Source organism: Squalius cephalus (genome assembly GCF_949319135.1).
Source record: "Squalius cephalus genome assembly, chromosome: 17".
NCBI lineage: Eukaryota > Metazoa > Chordata > Actinopteri > Cypriniformes > Leuciscidae > Squalius > Squalius cephalus.
Genome location: NC_137138.1, coordinates 11661513 through 11685021, shown reverse-complemented (window position 1 = coordinate 11685021; position 23509 = coordinate 11661513). Strand labels below are relative to the sequence as shown.

The 23509-nt window shown below is 37.6% G+C and overlaps 1 protein-coding gene across 2 annotated transcripts in view; it reads left to right on the top strand.

Moving 5' to 3' along the window:
* Positions 1-18012, top strand: part of mmp17a (matrix metallopeptidase 17a) — a 97551-nt gene extending 79539 nt beyond the window's left edge. For both annotated transcript variants that reach the window (XM_079898667.1, XM_079898666.1), the window contains 5 exons: positions 4634-4736; positions 6953-7035; positions 8591-8743; positions 10798-11055; positions 16264-18012. In XM_079898667.1, the coding sequence (XP_079754793.1) occupies positions 4634-4736; positions 6953-7035; positions 8591-8743; positions 10798-11055; positions 16264-16586 (920 nt within the window). In that variant the 3' untranslated portion in view covers positions 16587-18012. The remainder of the gene's footprint in view (positions 1-4633; positions 4737-6952; positions 7036-8590; positions 8744-10797; positions 11056-16263) is intronic.
* The last annotated feature ends 5497 nt before the right edge of the window (positions 18013-23509 follow it).

The following is a 23509-nucleotide window of genomic DNA, read 5'->3' as shown; positions in this document are numbered from 1 at the left end:
GCAAATAGTTCCAGGAGCTCTGGAACTCGAGGTGATGAACACTGGCCAAGCGTTTAATAAATGCATGTGTAGTTTCAAAATAATGAGAGTGTACATACCCCGAGTTAAATCGGTCCTTAAACCAGTCCTTTTCCCCAATGAATTAACTGTCATGTTCTGTTGAGATTTACTATTTACTGTCTTTATTTTTGAGGCCCAGAGACCACTGTGATGTAGGCTACTCATAAAAATGATAATGATAGTATTTTGTAATTAACCTCTTATTTTACATTCAAATTCTTTTCTCTTAAGAAAAAGAACCCAGTAATATCAGCGTCTCTTTTTTGTGTTTCAGAAAAGATTTCAATAATGCCTCGAGCTGTGCTCAAGACATTTCAATATGAACTGAAATAAGCATACTCCAAAGACCAAATTATCTGAGCTATGCTATCCACATCGATTTTATAGCTCAGTACTATTAACATTTGATTTACAAAAAGTCTAATTTCTTTTTTTTTTTTGTGATCAATTATTTATTTATTTTCTTACAATCATTATTTACACATTGGAGAGGAAACACCTTCACAAGAGAAAGAAAAAAAAAACCTTAGGCTGATTACATCATCATTGAAAATATAACAGAGGCACAGTAAAGTGTTGCTTATTCTGATGCCTGTTTCTCTTCTCCTCCCCATATCCTACCCAGCCCAAGCCCACCTTCCAACCCCTAACAAGATTCGCTCAAGGTATTGAACAGTTAACAAAAAAAAAAAAAAAGGGGGGAACACACACACACACACACACACACACACACACACACACACACCTCTCAACCCTTTCCCATTGCCACCCGTCTATCCTTCCTCCATCATTATGATATCCACAGAGATCCGCATAACATCCTAGAACACAGAGCAGGACATTGGACATTGTGTATATTAGATAAATATCTCATACTTGAAAGTATCAAGCACATCCTGACTTCTTCCTTCATATTATAAAATCCACAGAGGTCAATACAATATTCTAGATAATAATAACATAAAGCTGAATAAAGTATATGTACAACTGAGCTACACATTGTATACATTAGATGCACATTCCATAAAAAAAAAAAGGAATGTGTTTTGGCATAATGTAAACGTGCTGTAGAGAGCTCTAGCTGAACAATATCCCGGTAAGAAGAGAGCCATTTCCTCACTAACAATGTATGTGGTGGTGGTTTCCAGCGACAAACTATCATTCTTTTGGCGGCTGTCAAACCAGCCAGAAGAAGATGCCTATTGTTAATAGTTAGCTTTAGAGACGATGTGTCATTGAGCAGAAGCAATCCTGGTGAAAGAGGGATGGGTCCTTTGATAATACTAGACATGATGGATGAAACATTATGCCAAAATCTATTGACCTCTGGACACTGCCACACCATATGGTAAAAAGTAGCAATGGTATTGTTTGGACAAAAATCACAGTATGGGTTGTCTCTAAGTTTCATTTGCTGTAATCTTTGCGGGGTTAAGTAAGACCTATGGATTAATCTATAATGTATCATTTGATGATCAGGGTTTCTAGATGATAGGGATATGTTTGACCAAACCGCGCACCAGTCTGGGTCCTGGGAGATGTTAATATCTGTCTTCCAGAGTCTGATAAATGATAAGGGCTTATATTAAGCTTTAGTTATAAACTTATATAACTCTGAGACAATACCATTAATTTTACCCTTAGTGTCAAAGATTACATGAAGGGGATGATTCCCCAACTCGATACCCCAAGGAACGCCCTGAGCACGCATTGCTGTGCGTAACTGTAAATAAAAATAAAAAGTGCCCGGTAAATTATACGCTCTCTCTAGGTCATGGAATGCACGAAGACCCTGTTCCCCTATGATGTCCTTGAGGACACAGACCCCTCTATTGCTCCACTGAGGGAACATAATTGGTTTCTTCTCAATTAAAAGTGAGTCATTGTTGAAGATAGGGGATTGAGCGAAGAATGTGTTTGGGATTTTGGCAAATCGGTGGACTTTATGCCATACCGTAAAAAGATAAGAGATTATTGGCCCAAAATCGGTATATTAGAATATACCAGACTAGACAGACAATATGGATATGTTAAATGTTCTTCAATGGGATGCCATGACACCAAAATCTCTGGATTCGACCATATAGCAAGTGAGCGCAAAACAAAGCTCCAGGAATACCACTCAAAATTGGGCAAATTGACACCTCCTGATAATCTGTGTCTTTGTAGAGTAGATGCTTTGATTCTGGGGTTTTTTTCTGTTCCGTAAATAAGAGCTAATGATTGAATGTAGCTTCTTCCAGTAACCACCCGGTGGAGCTAGAGGGATCATACTGCTCACAAAATTAACACGAGGCACTATGTTCATCTTAATGACTGAAAGTCTGGACTGAAAAGAAGTAGGGAGCATCCCCATCTATTCAGATCACCCTCCACATTTTTTAGAACTTTATTATAGTTGTCAGCAGTTAACAAGTTGAGTGTGGGACTGATGGACACTCCTAGATATGTAAAACTACTAACAACTGGAATATTGAAAAGTGGTATCTGGTCATCCAGTCCCCCCAACAACATTAAAGCCGATTTTGTCCAGTTTATTTTGTAGCCTGAAATACTGCTGAAGTTCTCAAAGATTTTAAGAAGACGTGGAAGGGATTTAGAAGGATTTTTTGTAAAAATTAAAATGTCATCTGCATACAGAGAGATGCAATGCGGTGTGTCTTGAATAATGATTGGTTCTAAAGCCTCCGACTGCCGTATTGCCTAGGCAACAGGTTCTAAAGATAAAGAAAATAAAAGTGGAGATAGAGGGCAACCCTGACGGGACGATCTTGTAACTGGGAACCTAGCTGAACAGTTGCTGCCCGTTATAACGACTGCAGAGGGGTTATACAATAACTTTATCATGGAGATAAAGCTATCACTGAAACCCATGACTTGGAGAACAGACCACAAGTAACACCATTCCAGTCGATCAAAAGCCTTCTCAGCATCTAATGAAAGAATGGCATTTTGATCTTCTGAATTGGAGGCAAAATCTATAATGTGAAGCAAGCGACGGACATTATCCGATGCTAGTCTAGATTTGATGAACCCAGTTTGGTCATGATGAACTAAATGGGGCATGTAGCGCTCTAATTGTGTAGCTAAGACCTTAGCGTAAAGCTTGACTTCACAGTTCAGAAGACTTAGAGGCCTATAGGAGGAACAGTCGTGAGATGGCTTGTCCTTCTTAAGTAATAGAGATATTATTGCGATATTTGAACTGGCAGAAAAGGAGCCTCTGTTAATAGAGAAATTAAGCATATTCAGCAATAGAGGACCAAGCTGGGGCCGATAGGCCTCAAACATTTCTGGTGGAAACCCGTCAAGGGCCCGGAGACCTGCCTCTGTTCATTGCTTTAATAGCTAATCTCAGTTCTTCCAACTGAATGGGTGCCTACAGCTTCAGGAGGCAATTTAGGTAGTTGTAATGATTTGAGGAATTCAGAACAGGCTTTGTCATCATGAGGCACCTCTGACGTGTAAAGACTTTGATAGAATAGTTGAAAAGTACTATTAATGCGTACCGGGTCAGACGTTATATCCCCCTCTTTAGTCCTTATAGCTGATATCTTTGCTAGGTCATCATTTTCCCTTAATTTATAAGCGAGCAAACGGCTGGGACGAGCGCTGCTATAATAGTGATTTTGCCTAGTGCGGTAGAAAAGTCTAATTTCTGTCTTCTTTTTAAGACAAAAATCTAAAACAGAGACATATCTGATAACTAAAAAATAGTCCTAATTTCATGATTATTTCATACTGTGTGTTTATTTTTTATTCTATTTTTTAAATATAATTAAGTCAAAACTCTAAATTATTGAAGCTTTAACCCTCTGTTGTAAAACTAAGTTAATTGCTTGTTTGTGAGGTCAATTTGCCCCCAGCAAAAAAACATTGTACAATATGAACAAATCCAAATAGAAAATTGGCAGTTGTTGACTTTTGTGCACACTAGGAATATACTAACTAGTTAAATATTTCAATTTTTTTCTCTGTATAACCAGAAAGTTTTCAGAATGAAAGTTAATTGCATTTTATCATGTTTTGTGTCTAAGGTCACTTGATGGGCCCCCGTCATACTTTTTTGTATTGAATTTTTTGATGGAGGACATTTGCATGTGTGTTTTTAAGGCAAAATCTCATTTATAATAAATTCTCATATGATTATAAATCCCTTTAAGTATCAACCAGACAAAGTATGTATATTGCTTATATATTTTTGAACTATTAAAAGGGCCTTGGAGTCCCCAAGCAGAATATGAGGATTAAAAGTTAAAGAGATAGCGTACTTTTGAAATAAATACTATTTGATTTGGAACAAAGCTGGATTGAACGTGCACTTTGTTGGTTGTTAAACATTTCTCTCATTAGATCAGTTTCATTTTTACTTATGCATTATTACTCATAAATGTTCTATGTATGCAGTAGTTTTACATAACTCCTTTTCTGAGACTGGTTGTTATCTCTATCTTTGAGTGATTACTTAATGAGGTTTGTCAAAAAGTCAAGAATGCACTTAATGTGTGTTCCTCTCAGATGTGTGGCATATTTATTCTTGTGCACAAGTTTAACTCATCTTGTGTTTTGTCAGGTGTTCGGGACTCCGTATCGCACACGCCGCAGACAGGTGACCCCTCTCAAACAGCTGAACCTCCTGTCCTGCTTGACCTCCCCACAAACAGATCTACAATACCGTGAGTCAACAAGCACACATCCACAAAACCCACATTCCTCTGTTCAGCGTATCTTGAGTATTTTGAATTGCAGAGGTAGTGGTCCATCATTTGGGAGGAGAATATGTACAGACTTCATAATGCATCCGCAACTGCACTCAGCCTTCCTGAAGCAAATGCCAGAATGACACAAATTATAGACTCAATTCCTGACTCCTAGTAAGCAAGAATTTAGCTTCTCAGAGAGAAGCCTGCACCTCTTTATTTTCCTCTCTCTCTATCTTCACTGTCGACATGTGAGGCAGGTAGATTTAGTTTGACAAAGGTCAGTAATGTATTCCTCTCGGAGAGTTCAGCTAATAAGCTGTGAATGAAGATCTTTGTTAATAAAGTGTCAGGCGAGTTCCCCGCTCACAAAAGCAGCTCTGTCACCGTAATTGCTCCATCATTAGCATCCCAGCCACGTCAAAGTGCTAAGTCAGTCATTAGCCGAGGGGATAACGCATTCAGAGATTTTGTTGCCAGCAGGTTATAACATCTTTAATTTGCCCAATCTGAAACCAAACACATAAAAAAGGACATTCGGGACTGGTTGGACATAGCCATAGCTAGCCAAAAATATTCATATACAGACTTGCAATAAAATATGTAAGAGCTAGCACTTTAAAAAAGCACCAGTGGCTTGTGCTGACTCTAAACTGGATATTTAAAGGTGCTCTATGTAAAAAAAATGTTTACTGTACTAAAGCATTAAATACAATAATTGGTTTGCAGAGATGTAATACTTGTTTTGTGTCGGAATATCTGTTTTGTTTTGGTCTGTGTGATCCCACCCACTGGTGGTTTACCCAATAGTATTTGGACACTCCGGGTTGCCAGTTGGCGGAAAACACAGCGATAGAAGCCAACAAACGAAATGGAACAGAGATCGCAAATTATATCTGACCTAAAATGCCTTAGAAATAAAAACATTGCAAACAAATACATTAGCTGATCAACTTATACGGTAAGGCTCGTTGCTTTCTATTTTCAATTATGCTCGTCATGAAATCTGGCAACCCGTGTGAGCATTGAGTCTGAAGGGGAGGGGGCGGGGGAAAAACTCAATCCAATATTTTGAATTTGGACTGAAGTACTCTGTTCAACTGCTAGCTATCAATATTACATAGAGTACCTTTAAATGGTGGCGTAAGAAAGTAGTGTGTTTTAGAAGTTTTTCACTAATACACATTGGCCACAATTATTGGAACCCCTAGAAACTCTTGTGAGTAAAATATCTCTGAAGTATATTCCCTTCATATTTACAGTTTTTTTTACCAGGGTGACTAGGAACATGAAATTATCCAGTCATGACTTCCTGTTTCACAAGAGTATAAATATGAGGTAAACACAAAAGCCAAATTCCCTTAATCATCTATTACAATAGGTCAAAACAAAGAATATAGTTCTGATGTGCAGCAAAAGATTGTTGAGCTACACAAAATAGAAAGTGGCTATAAGAAAATAGCTATAGCAATCAACAGGAAATGTTACAAATCTGCATGGAAGGGGACGCATGTGTATATTGTCTTAATGCACGGCAAGGAGAACAGTTTGAGCGGCCAAAGACTGTTCAAGAATCACAGCTGGAGAATTGCAGAAAATAGTTGAGTCTTGGCCTTAAAAAAATATATCAAACAGCATCTACATCAGTTGTTTGGGAGGGTTTCAAAAAAAATCCTCTGCTCTCCTGCACAATCAGTTGTCAGACACTACTGGATTTTCGTTGATGGAGATCTGGCAGCTACAGCACATTTTTCAGCTTGGGTGAGGGATTCACGGACAGCTTTCCCTGCACATGAAATCCCCCATATGCCAGCAACCAATGAGAACGCGGGACAATGACTACGACACATAACAACAGAGCGCAGGCGCCAAAGCTGCTGTGGATCCGCTCACCCGAAACCCTCCGTAACTGGCACAGGTTTAAAGAAAATGTTACGTTTGGCAAATAAATAAATGACGGACAGTTACGTACGTGTTACCAATATTTTATCATGTAAGCTTTATGGAACACATCAAACAAGGGAATTTGTAGTAATTTATAGTGTTATTATTAATTAGCTAGTCCAAAACTGGCTTGGGGCCGCACGACCCTGGTAGAAACACAAATACTTCTACTAGTGAATGTCTTGTGCTCTACCTTCACACTCCTGGTAAAGTTTATCTATCTCTTTTTTCTTTGTATTTTCTCATAGACCTGACCGTGATGCCCCTGACCGATGCACTAGCCACTTTGATGCTGTTGCCCAGATTCGAGGGGAGGCCTTCTTTTTCAAAGGTAAGAACACCCAGAAGTCCAGTGAAATCAATAGATACTAGAAATTGATAATGTATGAGGTTCCACATCCTTTTGTGTGTATAAATTACAAAACATCTGTATAAAAAAAAATCTTAATCTGTATTTGTGTCTTGTTTTAAATAAAATGTATTTAATTGAATGCATAATTGCATTAGATATTATGACTAAAATTTATATTAATATATTCCGACTTCTTGTCAGGAGACATATCTTGAATTTTAGGTTACTTTAACTTTAAGTTTCATTTTCTTACCCCATTATTTACTGAAACAAGGAATAAAAAGTTTGCCAGTGGGCTAAGAAGATATATTATGTGATAATATAATATTATATTATAAAGATACACTTAAATACTGAAATAAAATATTAATTAAATATTTGCTTCTTAAAGGGGGGGTACAATGGTGTTTCATGTATTCAGAGTTGTTTACAGTGTTAAAGAGATAGATTCTCATGCTAAACATGGGCAAAGTTTTAAAAAAATATTTTGGACGAATAACGGAGAATTTCTATGCTGAAAATCTTACTTCCGGGTTGGTACAAGTTTCGGCTGGTTTTTTTTAGATCGTGGATCTAATGACGTAGATAAGAGTGGAACTCCTTATATGAGCATTTCTCTCGGAAAAGCTCGCCCGCGAGCACGTCGACTAGAGGAGAGTGAGACCGCGCACATCAACGCGCTTCAACAGGAAATCATCGGCAGCGCTGCATAGGATTTGTTCAAGAATGTCTCCAAAAAAGTGTGTATTTGGATGTGAGGGAAAGCTTACCGTGTTCAGTTTTCCAAAGAACCCAGTGTTACAGGAACAGTGGATGGGGCAGCAACGGAGTGTAGGAAGTGCGGTTGTGTGTTCTGGTCGTTTCAGTGACGAATGTTTTATTAACAAGGCTCAGGTCGACGCTGGATTTGCAAATCGTTTGCTATTAAAACGTGGAGCGGTCCCAGTGATAAAAGACCCCATTCATGTAAGTACAACTGGATCAGATTTCTGTCTTTTGCTGGAAATCAAGAACTACCGCTTGACTCTATAGCTCCGCCTCCAGGACCTCGGCTTTTTCCGGAGAGAATCGGAAAGCTGTATTTTTCTTTTCTAAATATAATAAAACTAAACACTTTTTTGAGATATTAAGGATGCACTACTACTCTATAGGTACTCAAGATTAACATGAGATTAGGTGAAACTGTGCATGTTATGTACCCTTTAAGTAAATGTATCTAGAAATATTAATCAAACTTCAAATCGGTTTTGTGAGGCACTATTGAATTTCTTGAACTGCTGTTAAATTGTTTTGTTTTCTTGTTTAGCCATTAATGTGCTGTCTATATTTTGATACATCATCATTTGTGCGTTGTATTTGTTTGGCTGATTCTGCCAGCTGGGTACACTCCTACCCACTGCCCCCGGGCAGGCAGCAATCCCTCGCTTTATTTAACCAATGTCCCTCATACATCATGTGATAGCACATAATTACACCATAAGCTTACATAAACACACAAATAATCACACCTTCTTACTGTCAAACCTCTCGTCAGGGAAGTATTTTTGGCGTCTGACACGTGAAAAGCACCTGGTGTCGTTAAGGCCAGCTCAGATCCATCGCTTCTGGAGAGGTCTTCCTGCCAACCTGGACAGTGTGGATGCTGTATATGAGAGACCTGGAGACCATAAGATAGTGTTCTTTAAAGGTAAATGCCTGAATTCAACCTTTTATTAAATTATGATTTAACATCTCCCTTAAATGCACCTTTTGCAAATTTGTTATATGACTGGTTCATTCTGAACTGTTATAGACATGCTACAGACATGAATGGTACCTGAAGTCATGCAGCTTATCTCAGATGTCATCATTTTCCAAAAAATACAAAATTTCTAGAATATACCTTAAACAAATGCATGGTTGCAAATGAAAAATAGAAAATGATTGATTTAATTAAACCTTGTTGCAAACATTATTTTGAGGGGATCTATGTTGATCAACTTAATATTGTTGAGTAATTTAAACTGAAACTAAATAAGAAAATAAATTGTAGTAACTTAATGAAATTGTCTTGATTACTTTGAAAAATTTAGTGTTGATTACTAAATTGAAATTGTGTTATTTTATGTATTTTTTAGTAAAGGAAAAAACCTGTTAGTGTTTAATGTTGTAATGTTTGACATTTAAAGGTGATATAAATATCTTCTTTTTTTTTACTAAAGCATAAAAGTACCATATTGTGTTTATGATGTTTGAAATGCGTGTTCCGTGTCAGAATGTCTGTTTTTGTTTTGGTCCTTGTGATTCTGCGGGTTATAACCCGAGTTGCCCGTTGATGGAAAACAACTCTTTCCAATATTTAGAATTTGGACTGAAATGCCCATTTCAACCTAGCTGTAAATATTACATACTGCACCTTTAAATAATTTCTGTTATGCATGTTAAGTTTTTTTGGTTACCATTGTGCTAAAGATTAGTGCTCGTGGTTAGGTTGTAGGTGGCTATATGAAGGTAAGTAAGTACAATTTTATTTATATAGCACTTTTAACGCAACAATGCACAAAAAGTGCTTTACACAATTTAAAAACACAATCATTAAAATCATTAATGAGGAGCTATGCACAGTACATGAATAAACAAACTATAATATAAAATATCAAAACCCCAAATACTCAAGACATCACATAATATTAAAAGCACGTCTATACAATTAAGTTTTCAGACGACATTTAAAAACAAACACACATTCAGATGATCTAATATCAACTGGCAAGCTCTTCCATAGTTTTGAAGCCCTCACTCCTTTAGTTTTGTATCTAGTTCTTGGAGCAGCCAGCAGCTTGTTAAAAGAAGATCTAAGACATCTCCCTGATTCATAAGGTCTCAGGATCTCAGTTAAATATATAGGTGCCAAACCATTTAAAGCTTTATATGTCAACAATAAAATTAAAATGAATCCTTATATAAACAGGTAACCAATGTAAAGAAGCTAAAACAGGTATAATTATGTGAATAAGTATACAGCACATTGACTATATGAGAAATTAAAATAAGTTGTATTTAGTATTTGCTACGCTAGCTGTTTGTTTTAACTGAAATATATAGAAAAGAATAGATAGAAATAGCAACCATTCGTCGGTGCCAACGGCCTCTTGGTCAGTGCGCCGATATGTAGCGGACTTTGTGCTCGGGCGGCCCGAGTTCGAGTCCCGGCTCGTGGACCTTTCCCGATCCCATCCCCGTCTCTCTCCCACCTCGTTTCCTGTCATCTTTCTACTGTTCTGTCACAATAAAAGGAAAATCACCCAAATAAAATATACAAAAAAAGAAAACATTTTAAAATATTAAAAGCTACACATTTCCTTCAGAAAATGTCCAAATCTAGTTTCACACTGTTTGTTGCTTTTGTGCAGTATTTCAAAAAGATTGTGTGGTTAATTCCAGACATTTTAAGCAAAATGCTCCCTAGAGTATAAACACTTACTCTTACAAAAATTCTCTAAATGATTGGAATTTAAAGCTCTCGAGTTATGCAAATGTCATTTTTAATAAGAGTTTTCACTATAAAGCGAACAATGTCCTTCAAAGATATAACGCAAGAGTGTTTTGAAGCTCAAAAGCACAGAGGTAAAAAGAACATATTAAATATTTAAAGCACTAAAATGCATTTCACTGCAGGTCTGTGTTTTCTAATCTGGTCTGCTGGTAAAGAAAGCCTTTACCATTATCACACCTCACAAGAAGTCGTTCTCACTTCTTTAGGAGGGAAATATTGGCTGTTCAAGGACAATAACGTTGAAGAGGGCTACCCACGGTCTGTCGGTGACTTTGGGCTGCCCGTGGAAGGAGTAGATGCAGTATTTGTTTGGCTGCACAACGAGAAGACGTACTTCTTCAAGGACAACCGTTACTGGCGCTACGATGACCATCTGCGTCACATGGACCTCGGCTACCCAAAAGACACGGCGCTGTGGAAAGGGATCCCACCCCAACTGGATGATGCCATGCGGTGGTCTGACAGTAAGCATTGTGAATCATATTAGGTCTCTTGAATTTTAAGCAGCTCTCCTGGATCTTATTTTTTAGGGCCACAAGAAATTAACCTTTTTCTTTCCCTGGTGGAAAAACAGACTTAAATTTCCATGCTAGTTTATCCCGGTTAGCTGTTTAACTAGGTAGGGAAGAGCATAGCTATACAAAATGTACTCCTAAAAGTTGACAAAATCAATTGAAATTGTTGATGTCTCATTTTCTACACACAGATGTCCAATAAAATGATAATAAAATCTAATAAAATTACAACATCCCCTCCACATAAATAATAATTACTGCTTATAAATGCCTCAAACTAGTAATAGAAAGTAGCATATTGTGGTTTTTTTTTTTTTCAGTTTGCGTCAAGCCAAAAACGAAAAGAGAGAACTTCCGTATCAGTGTTATTTTAGTATTATTTCTATCTATACTATTATAGTATTTATTAATATTTTGTTATGTTAGTATTTTCAACTTTCATTTTAATTTTAGTTTAAGGTTTTTTTTGTTTTCCATTTAGATTTAATCTATTTTTGTTTCAGTTTTAGTCATTTTAGTACTTCGTTTTATTTCTGTTAGTCGCCAAGACAACACTTCTAGCCATTTTTTTATGTTTGTTTTTCATCTTATATTTCAGCTTTATTTCAATGAACAAAAACTATTTTTAATAGTTTTAGTTAACATTAACAACAATCGAAAACACGGGAAAGAATACTGAGCTTATCAAGAAAATAAGAAGGCAGTGGCCTAAAATAGCAGTATTTTCTTTTGCATGAAGTGTAAATAGTAGTGAGATGCTGTTTTGTGCAAATAGTGGCAGATACTATTTGCACCTCAGTGTATTGTATTATATTATAAAACAGTATGCAATAACATATTCAGTTATATTTATTTAAATTATATATGGATGCTGCTTTATTGGGACATTACTTGTACTTGACATTACCCCTACACCTACCCCTTAAACACTTCATTCCCATTATTAAATACCCACTTGAATATGATATTTAATAAATATCATATTTTCTTCATTTTTATTTAAAATAAATGCTGCTCTGAGCTGATATGCGATGGGAAAAGGGAGAAGAATGAGTTCGGGAAAAGGCGGGTTCGAACTCAGGTCAGGCATGTCAAAAGCTAACGCCACTTCTGTTATCAGATGTGTTTCTTTCATCATTTTGTCTAATCAAGACAATGATTTTGTCATCAATCAGACAATGGTGGGTGGAGTTAGTGTAAATAGCCTCTGCCAACAAGGCAGGCTATTTGAACTTGGTGTAGACATTGTGAAATAAACATTAAATCATAAAATGATTCCTCCTAAAATTCAAATGTGTGCTAATATTATCTTCCATCATATGCAATACATATCTAGTAGCATCTCAAAACGACTCTTTAAAGCCCCAATTCGCCTTGGAAGAAATGGTTTTATTTGGATGGAGAGGCTGTTAGCCATGCAGGTGTTTTGAATGTGTTGTTGTCATAGCAGCAGTTTTAAGGTCTATGTGAGCAGAATGGAGAAAGGGGTATAATGTCCTGTCATGCCTAATGCACAGCATTGTGTCTAATGCACAGTGAGCTCTCACCGATGGATGGACCTCAAGGATGAAGACCGGGAAACTGTAATGTTGTGGTGAATCACAAGAAGCCTGTGTTAAATAAAAGCAAAGCTTCAAAGCAAAGCTTCAATTGACCATACCAATTAGCAAATCCAAATATGCTAAAAGTTTGACATGTAGAAAGCCTATTTCTGATAGGAAAGAAGTGCAGGCCATTCCCCCCTTTTCTTTTTCTTTTCGCAGAGTTGAGGATGGTCACATAGATGAGTATGATTTATCAGGATGCATGTTTCAGTGATATATTAGGACATTTATGTGTGGTATTCCAACAAAGTAATTACATCCAGCACTTGTAATTAGCATTGAAGCATTTTCAACATTTTTCAAATGTCACCCACGAGTGAAACATACCAACATTTGTATGAATGTGAAGGTCAGTTATTTTGCATATTATGCATAATGTTAGCCTATAAAGACATGCAGGTGAATGTTTTTTTGGTCATTGTGTCATCTCTTGTGGTTTTTTCCCTTGTAATCTCATGCAAAATGTATAAAATGGCAAGTTTGGTCTGTTTTATCCCCCTAAAAAATCATCTTTGCAGTTTGCATATTGCTAATTCCTTTACAAGCACAGTTTTAACCGTCTTTAGGATAACTATAACGATAAAAATATAGCTCTAAAAATTTTTTTACAAGCTAAAGAATATATAGCAGAGTCCACACACTGCGACCATAATGATAACGGCACTGAGAAACTATATTGTTGGAATCACTTTCAGAATGACTTTTTCCAGCGGATGATCGATAAAAACATTGACAGCCAGTCAGAATCCATTCTGCTTAAAAGAGCTCAAGCATTTAAAGAGGTAGACGACAAAACTGCAGCGCTCTTAGAATAAACAGAAAGATATCATTGTACTGGTGTGGATGGTAATCATTATAGTTATCTTTACAGTTATTGTTCTTGGTGTGAATGGACCTTTAGGTTCCACTTGATGCACCAGATCTTCTTCCCTGCTGTGGTGACTCTGTAAGCAGGGGCAGAGAAGTTGTCTCATCAGGTGTTGTTCTCTGAGGCTTTGCTAGCCCCACAGGAAGAGCTTTGAACGAGGAGTGAGGGCAGGCCACTCTAAAGCGACAGTCCCCTGCCTCCATGGGAGCGAGGAACTATTAAGCCTGTGGAGGTGCTGGCAACAGTATCCTGTTCGAATAGACATCACTGATGGCCCATTTCACCTGCAGAGTGAGACAGAGAGATAGTCTGGCTATCACCAGACCAAGCGCAATCTTTTAAGATTGAACATTAGTCTGGGGATTCTGCTCTGTATTTTCTATTGCACAAGAGGCGTGATCAACGGGCATAGTTCAAATGACTCTGTACGCAATTGGATAGTCCTTCAACCAATCAGACCAACGATCCAGGTGACGTACTTTGCAGCGAAAACTCCAGGCAGGAAACGTGTCAACAGACGTGTTGGTTTGGAGCATTGATCAGCGGTTTGCAGAAGCAGCAATGGCATAGAGCAATTTTTGCAGGTTGTGCAAAAAAAAAACATGAAAGTGAGTGGTATTTACACCCACTCGAGCGATTTGTTTGCTAAACTAAAGAAGCCATTGAGCATCGTCAAGAGGTTAAATGGAATTGGATTGGATTAAACCCGACAATAGCGCGCCAGGTGGATAAGCCAGTTTGTGATTGATCCCCGCAAATTTGTAACAGAAGCAGGATAGAAGAATGTACAGGTTTCCAGCCTGAGCTGCAGGGCGAAATCAAATCGCAGTCAGATCGGGCTGGGTTTACCCAGTCTAACAGAGAGAGATAGTAAAGCTCATGTTCAAATTGGACAAATGCAAGCATTAGGTTGAACCAGAGGAAAATTGTCTCCATTTGTGTTTCTAGACTCTATCTGGGCTATTGTCTCATGTTTCATCTCATGCCCCAAAAAACATGATTTACTGTCAGATGAGTAGAGTGGATTTTAAAAATATGTCATTCTGTCATCATATACTCACTCTCATATCATTCCAAACCCATATAAGACTTTCTTCTCTGGAACACAAAAGGAGATATTTAGCAGAATAACTAAGCTGCTCTCTTCCATTTAATGAAAGTGGATGGGGACCAAGCACTGTCAAGCTCCCAAAAAGAAAAAAGCACCATAAAAGTAATCCGTATGAGTCGGTGATCTGATGGCTTCATGTGAGGAAAAGACCAAATGTGACCCGTGCTTGCAAAATGAGTTGCAATGAGCAAATTTTCAAAAATTAGTTATTGTTATTTTCACATTCTCTATTAAGAAACCTTTAAAAATCGATGTATGATTTTTTTTGGAATCAGACCAAAAATGATATACACCTGTTTGAAGTCGATAGAGTCAGCAAAGTCAATTTTGAGAAAAATCGAGTTAAAGTTTTCTAAGGTTTCTAAAACAAAATCACCTAGCAGCAACCATACCTTAAAATCTTTTTTTCCATGATACCACAATTATTTGATTAACATTAATGAAACAGACAGCCTATAATTTAAGACATACTGTACCACACGGATCTAATATAATGTTACCCACCAGGTGTTTTTCCCCAACAGTTCACCAAACATTCACTTAAGACATAACAGATAATGTGAATACTCGCCAAGACAGATATTTTGAACTACTGTAATTCTGTGTATATGTGTATATGTCTGAAAGTGTCTTTATGCGCACGCTTCGTGTCAGTCAGGGCGAGTAAGATCGTTTTGTTTACATCGGCATTAGTCACATCACAAAAAATCACATTTCATTGGTTCAGACTCCAGATTCCATCGAGAATTCGCTATGAATATTCACAAAGCTGGAATGCTGCGCTTTAAAAAGATAACATTGTAACTTTCATTGTACAGAAAAATGGCTAGGATATGTTTTTCATGAAAAGAAATTCATGCAAGTTTGGAAATGCATGAGAGTGAGTAACAACAAGTTTGAACTGGCTCTTTAAAAATATGAGATTATGCAATCATTTGAATCATTTTAAGTTAATATTTCAATAAATAATAATGCATTCGAATGTTCATGGTTCTCTGATGTTGGTGACGTGCAGGTAAACGCATAAGATATATTAAATGTTATTTTTTTTTTTATTGTATTGATTATTTTCATTTTAAAATGAATTATTCATTTTAATTTGACATTTTTATGATTTATTTAATTACTAGCTTTTTATCAACTCATAAACCCCCTGCAGTTCCCTCAGTTAACCCTGAGTTATTTCATTGTTATGAGTTAAAGCTGCAGTCCTTAACTTTTTTCTGTTTAAAATGTACAAAATTTATATAATAATCCACATCATGAATCCATTTTCCAAACCGTGTTTTTGTCTTATCCTGAATCACTATGGTACACCTATAATAAGTGTTTATATTCGGACTATTTTAGACTGGTTCGGGTCGTACTGCTGCAAAGTAACCCAGTACCTGCATGACTCATAGACATAAACTGAGAGAAGTAGCTCTGAAACAGGAAATAGAGTTGACAAAAGCCATAGAGGGAAAAGTAAAACCATAATAATCTGTATACTAGATGAAAGCAGGTCTGGAAAAATCCATTCTGTGCATCAACCTGTATTTTATTATCTTGTATTTTCCGCTCTTTCTACCCAGGTGCATCATATTTCTTCAAGGGAAAGGAGTACTGGCGTGTGGCGGGCAGCGATATGGAGGTTGAAGCGGGTTATCCGCGTCCCATCGGGAAGGACTGGCTGGTGTGCACGGAAATGCAGTCGGACTCCCCGGAGATGCAGAACAACTCTAACACGAGGCTTCACGGGCAGCACCACGCAGACCATGCAGAAAATGGCTACGAGGTTTGTTCCTGCACTTCGGACTCAGCCTCCCCGCTGGGGATGCGACTGACCCTCTCTCGCGCCTGGGCTTTAGCGCCACTCTGGACGCTTGCTCTCGCTCTCTCCTCTGCTCCTCTCTGATAAGGGCAGAGCCACAGGCCTGTACTCAAAAAGACTCAAGGAGCAGAACATACAGCAGCCTGTGGGTGAAGAGAGCAATAAAGTAGCACCGGACTAATGGAATGGACTCAGCACTTCAATCAAGAGAGGGATTGGATCACTTTTTCTTTTTCTTTTTTTGGTTGATGCTTTTTGTTATCTTCTTTTTCTGGAAACTGGAAATTCTATTATTATTATTCTCATCATCATTCTTATTAGTGATGCTTGCTATTGCTATCTCAACCCCAATTAGACTTCAGCACATAATTTCTCTCACACCGTTTGTGCTACAGACATAGCCTAAATGATATCTTAAATGGTGCCGCTCAAATGGTGTGCTATTCATTTATCAGACCTACAACTTCACCTGGCAGACAATAAAGCAAGCGAAAAACTATGATACGAGCCATATTTAGGACCCAAAATATCAGAGACTTGGAATACATCCATATGAAATGCTACAAATTAGTCTAAACGCCTATCGTGGCAGCGTGTTTTGCACAGGCAAGCATCACTAACATTTAAAAAATGTTATTGGTAGTATATTCAAAACCTGAAAATAATCATTATCAGATTTATGTAATCATTTTTTGTTTCAGAATATCAAGGTATATAGTAACTAGCTTCCTGAGGCATATCCAGACCCAGTAATAATGATCATGATGGTAATGATAATAATGGTAGCAATAGTAGTAATATTGCTGATATCGGAAAGGTGGCGGATATCTCACAAATAGGACTTCCTGCTGGCTGCAGTTCAGAGGCATCATGGGATACCATGAGTCACAACCTTAACCTTCCTTCGCTCACTCGTTTTTATTGGCACTTTTTCTTCTAAAAGCGTAATCCTTTACTTTTTTTACGGGTTTGCCCGTCTGATCCACCTATTCCCAGTGTTTTAGCATCTTTTTCTTATTATTCTGCCTTGTTCTAAGCAATTATATTTACTCTCATCTCCAATACTGACTGTTTTAGTAATATACACCACTCATCACTCTAAAGCAATGACAGTTACTGATTGCAGTCAACTGTATTTTTGTAATAAACACCATGTTTAGTTCAAGGTCATGCATGATGCTGGATTCACAATGCCTGGATCACCACAGCTAGAAACATTTGTTTATATGATTATTTTTGCCTTCTTACAGTCTTTCCAAAAGTTTTCCCAGTCAGAGAGAGCTGAGGACATTGAGAAATACTTAGACTGGGAAGATGTTTGACTCATATCCTGGGCTGGCTGAGAGTGCACTCTGATCATAAATGGAAAGAAATGCTTATACTATATATAAATACATATACATATATATTTAAGGTAAAAACTTCTATGGCAGTTGCAAAAACAATGTACATACTGAGCTGTCTTTTATAAGGTGAAATATTTTTGTAGAAAAATAAAGAAGTATGAGCAAGCCCGCGTGATGACTGCTGTAATTTCATGACACAGCCGGGTCTAAATGCGAGCTCCACGCGGCGATTTCCCCGCAGACATGACAGCTGCTGTCACACGACGGCAGGAACCGCATTCGCACCACATTCACCCCGCGATGCCAAGATAACATCAAACCACCAATCAGAATTTTCTTAGCGCTCAGAACTCTGTTGGTGTGATATTCCTTTGTTTGTGTGCAAACATAGCACATGTATTCTGCTGTAACTTTGGCTATATTCGGTGCCTGTCTTACTGTAAATCAAGGACAGCGCATATATTTCATAATGGATATGGAAAGTAACCGTCGCCTTGGTAACGAGCCCACTCCGCATCATCTAATGGGAAAAGCTGTAGACTTTGTTTGCGTGTGCCTGAATGTGTGTGGGTGCCGAAACAAAGATGTTTTAAAGGTGCTGAAAGCAAAACCGATGACTCTAAACGAAATGTGTCGGTTATCTTCCGGTGGCGATAACCGAAACACTTTGAGCGGTAAAATGTTTCATCAAAGATTGCAGTGCTGCTAATTACCGGCTGCCTGGAGACCGCCTGTGCCCGCAGGTAAGCAGAGTGGACATGTTCCAGCTCAGGGACTGTGTGCTTTAACTCTTTCTTTGAAATGGTTTTCCGAGTTTATCATGTCAACCAGTGCTGTGCAAAATTCAAAATTGAGATAAACTGGAGCAGGAGCAAGCGTGAGTTTGAATCGAATTGGACACGCCCACAAGAAGTTGAATTGGAATTAGCGGAAGTAAAATTTACAACACTGAAACACTGATCTATAGAGAGCCTAAGTCCCTCCCCTTCCGGTCGACCACCATGGGACCTTATTTCGGAAAAATATTGTATGGGAGTCAATGGCGAGAGACAACAAATATTTTGATCTCGTTTGAATTGTGCCCTGATTTACACATATGATGTTTGTCAATTTAAAAGATACATTTTAAAGTCAAGAAAGTCGCAGCTTGATGTAAAACTGCTGAGGTATAAGACTGTGAAAATACGTAATTACAAAGACTACAAACCCAGAAGGCGCACGTGCGACGTCATACCTTTTCTCTCAATGAATGAAGCTAACTTTACTGAAGCTAACGTCTGTCATGTTTTCTATAGTCTTACATTATAATCGTAACGTAACGCCGTCATGCCTGAGTGTTTTGAGCCAGAATACACACATACGAGCAACGGATCTTGTGACGTACATAGTGCGAGACGAGAGATGTAGTTCATTGAGCGATTTTCACATAAAACTAAACGTTACTCTTCTGTTTTATGACAAACTGCGACTTTCTTGACTTTCATAATTACCTTTTAAATTGACAAACATCATATGTGTAGTTCAGGGCACAGTTCAGACGGAATAAAAAGATAAGTTATCTCTCGCCATTGACTTCCATACATATTTTTTCCGAAATAAGGTCCCATGAGCCGGAAGCGGAGGGGCGGGACTTAGGCTCTCTATATAGAATGACAGTGCACTGAATGCATAATGCGTCGTGCGAAATAAAGTGTTTTTCACAAGTTGATCTTTTAAATATAACAATAGCTAGCCTAAATACAAATATCTGTCAGATAGGAATCCGTGTATCATTCGTTGTTTTTTTTAGGCTATTTAATATTGAAAGTAGAAAAATGAGAGAACTTTTTCAATATTCAAGCTATTTATTCATTTTTCTACCTCAGAACGAAAAATCAAGCTGAATTCTTTTTTTTTCTTTTTTTGGAAATGATGAAAAAACGAAAAAGGAACTGTTTTCTCATTTTTCTACTTTCAATATTAAACTTAAAAAAAACGACTGAACGAATGATACACGGATTGATAGGCTACTATCACTTTCAGATATGATTTATCTATCTGTCATTTTTGGGTATCTATCTATCCATTTGTCTGTCTGTCGCTTTCAGATAGGGTATATCACTTTCAGATAGTGTATCTATCTATCTATCTATCTATCTATCTATCTATTATTTTAGGGTATCTATCCATCTGTCTGTCACTTTCAGATAGGGTATGTATACAATCTATCTTTTTTAGGGTATCTATCTATCCATCTGTCTGTCTGTCGCTTTCAGATAGGGTATCTGTCCATCTAATAAAACATAAATATCTCTGCTAAAGCAGCACTGGCCCCCTCTTACTCATTCCTCTAGCTGTTGTAGGCATAGGTCCCAGGTGTTTTGAACACACTGTAAGACAATAGGAGCAGTAAGAGTGTCACTCCCTCACTGGTGCTGAAGGGCTTTGGACTGAGCCACAGCAGGGGAATCCACCATATGGTTCAGGCAGAACCAATCCATTTCCTCTAAGGCTGTTGCAATTCACAAAGCCTCCGTATGCCAAGCCAAGTGCACACAGAGCGCCGGGGTCTGAGCTGCTATTGATAGCGGTGATAGAGAGTTTTAGGGGCGGTCATGAACACCCACCTGCCTGTCTCTCTACCTAACTGACAGTTTCTGATAACCTTTTGGCTCATATGCAGCTCAGCTCAGTGGTTGTGTAAGTAATGGTTTGTTTGGCATGAGTTAAGCTCCTCTGCAGTTACATTTGATAAGGTGACAGGTGACTCATGAACACTATGGGTTTACTGCTCAGGGGTCTTTCACTTTGATCTCCTCCATACATCTGCCACATCTGAACAGCAGCTCTGTCTGCGGGCACAATTGACACAGGAGAGATCTGACGTCTGGGGCATCACATTTCTCTCCCACCTTAAATTCCACCGGCACATCGTGTTCAGTTCAAGCATTTTTCTCTGGTGCAAAGTCACGAAAGACTATATCCATAAATGTGAACAAACCGGGCTGCAATCAGGAGCAACATGAGTTTAAAGAACCAGCATAAAAGAGCCATTTGAAGGCATTTGCTATTATGTAGCTACTGCAAGCACCTGCCTCTCCACTCCATACAGGGCAAGAGCCAAACATATCAGATGCAAAACATGAAAGAATTTGAAGCAAGCTTGTTAAAATGGGTCACAATGCAGGACGCTAAGTGCTCTCAGGCTCAGCTGGATCTTCCAAATGACTCTTCTTCCCCAGACCGATTCCAGCTGCCAAACTACGCTCTCTCGTGCATCGATAATGCTGTTGTCCTCGAGGCTCAGACACTTTTGAAAGCCTGCAGCGTCCTCTTGTGGTAGAATTTGTAACATTTGAACCCACATGTTCTGCTAGTTTTATGAATGGGGTCCCACTGAGACAGTGTAATAATAATGATAATAATGTTCAATTTCCATTTCTAATACTTTTAGTTCCAAATCAGCTATTATAAGCTTTTAACACAAAGTAGACATGGACTTTTGAAAAAAAAAAAAAAAACTTTTCCTCCATGTTTTCATGTCAAAACTTGTCACGTTAGCATGTGAAAATGAATTGCATTTATTCATATTTTATATCTGGGGTCTCTGAGAACCCAAACGTATGTGACATTTTTCATGGAGGATGATTGTGTTATCAAGTTTATTTTCAGTTCTCCTATGGGAAACGTATCCTTCTGATATAGCCTATCGTTCAAATATTTAAAAAAATGTTTTTGAAGTCTCAAGGCTGCATTTATTGGATCAAGTTGTGAAATGTTATTACAATTTAAAGTAACTTTTCTATTTTTAATATATTTTATATTTGTTATTTATTCCAGTGATGGAAAAGGTGAATTTTCAGCAGCCATTAGTCCAGCCTTCATTTGCTGCTCAAGACACATTTCTTTTTATTATTATTATTATCAATATTGAACACACTTGTACTGAGTAATTTTCTTTATGTGTAAACTAAAAAAAAAATATTTTTTTGATGAATAGGAAATTCAAAAGAACAGCATTCATTTGAAAATGGGTTTTTTGTACCAATGTAGAAGTCTTTACTGTCACTTTTGACCAATTGAATGTGTTCATGCTGAATAAAAATATTATTATTATTATTATTATTTTTTAAATCTTACTGACCCCAAATTTTTGAATAGTATAGTATGGTACTAAATGATTAGCATATACCATGGTACTCCAGGGTGCTTTAAAGAATACATGCTACATGTATAATTTTATTTTTTTTAAAAAACATGGTATTACCATAGAACCATGTCCAAATAAATGGTACATAATACATATAACTGCAGTGTTTCATTTTATTCATTAACAAAACATGGGTTAAAGTTCATGTCATATTGTATACCTGCTATGAGAAGTTTAAGTTTTGATGAAGCAAAAACTTATCCTTGACTATGTGCTCTGCGTTATATTTGCAGTGAACTCACGGCTTTCGTATGCTGCAGCCAAATCATGGTGAGAAGGTATTTTCTTTCAACTGCTCAATTCTGCTATCTTCTTTCTGAAATTTTCAAAAGCTATTCAATAAACAGGCTGTCTGAAATACCCAGGCAGTTTGACCAAATTTCAGATTCAAATAGAAACACTTTTTTGTTTATGTGAAGATCAAAGTGGACCTTCTTATGCATGAGCTGCCTTAAAAGTTCAGTTTGTGGTTTGGAATATGGATGGGTATGATGATGATTCTATATGGGATAAGTTTTTGCAGTGCAGTTGATTGCTCAGTGAGAATATGATTTCAACAAGGTCAAAAATATTTGATCTTTTACTGGAAAACTTGACAAAATAATTGATTAGCTTTTAAAATATGTTTACTTTGTTTTAAAACGTTACACTAAAAAAAAATCTAAAACCAAAATAAAGCAGCAACAGTTTTTATTTATTTTTTCACAATTTTTTAAAGGGATAGTTCACTTTGAAATTAAATTTTGGTATGTTTTAGCTTACCTCAAGGGCATCCAAGATGTAGGTGTCTTTGTTTCCGCAGTAGTTTCAATTTTGCTATTTTTAGGTCAAACCGTTCTTGTCTGTCAGTCATATAATGCAGGTTTATGGTCACTATCTGAAAGAGCATGCACAGAGAAGTCCAAATTAAACAATTCCCCACCGTAAGTACACATTGATGGCCTAAGACACGAAACGAGCGGTTTGTGTGAGAAAACGAACAGTATTTATATCGTTTTTACCTCTTGTACACTTCCCAGCGCTTGCGCAGACTAAGCCAGAACGCGCGCACACGTCACACACCAGGAAGCGCGCACGCGCCCTCAGATCACTTGGACGTGGTTGTGTAGAGGTAAAAACGATATAAATACTGTTCGTTTTCTCACACAAACCGCTCGTTTCGTGTCTTAGGCCATCAATGTGTACTTACGATGGGGAATTGTTTAATTTGGACTTCTCTGTGCATGCTCTTTCAGAGAGTGACCATAGACCTGCATTATATGACTGACAGACAAGAACGGTTTGACCTAAAAATATCAAAATTGAAACTACTACGGAAACAAAGACACCTACATCTTGGATGCCCTTGAGGTAAGCTAAAACATACCAAAATTTAATTTCAAAGTGAACTATTCCTTTAAAGACCCTGCCGGTCTGCACTTTTGGGTTTTTAATTGTTGGTTATTTTGCCATCATGGATTCAGACCATGTAA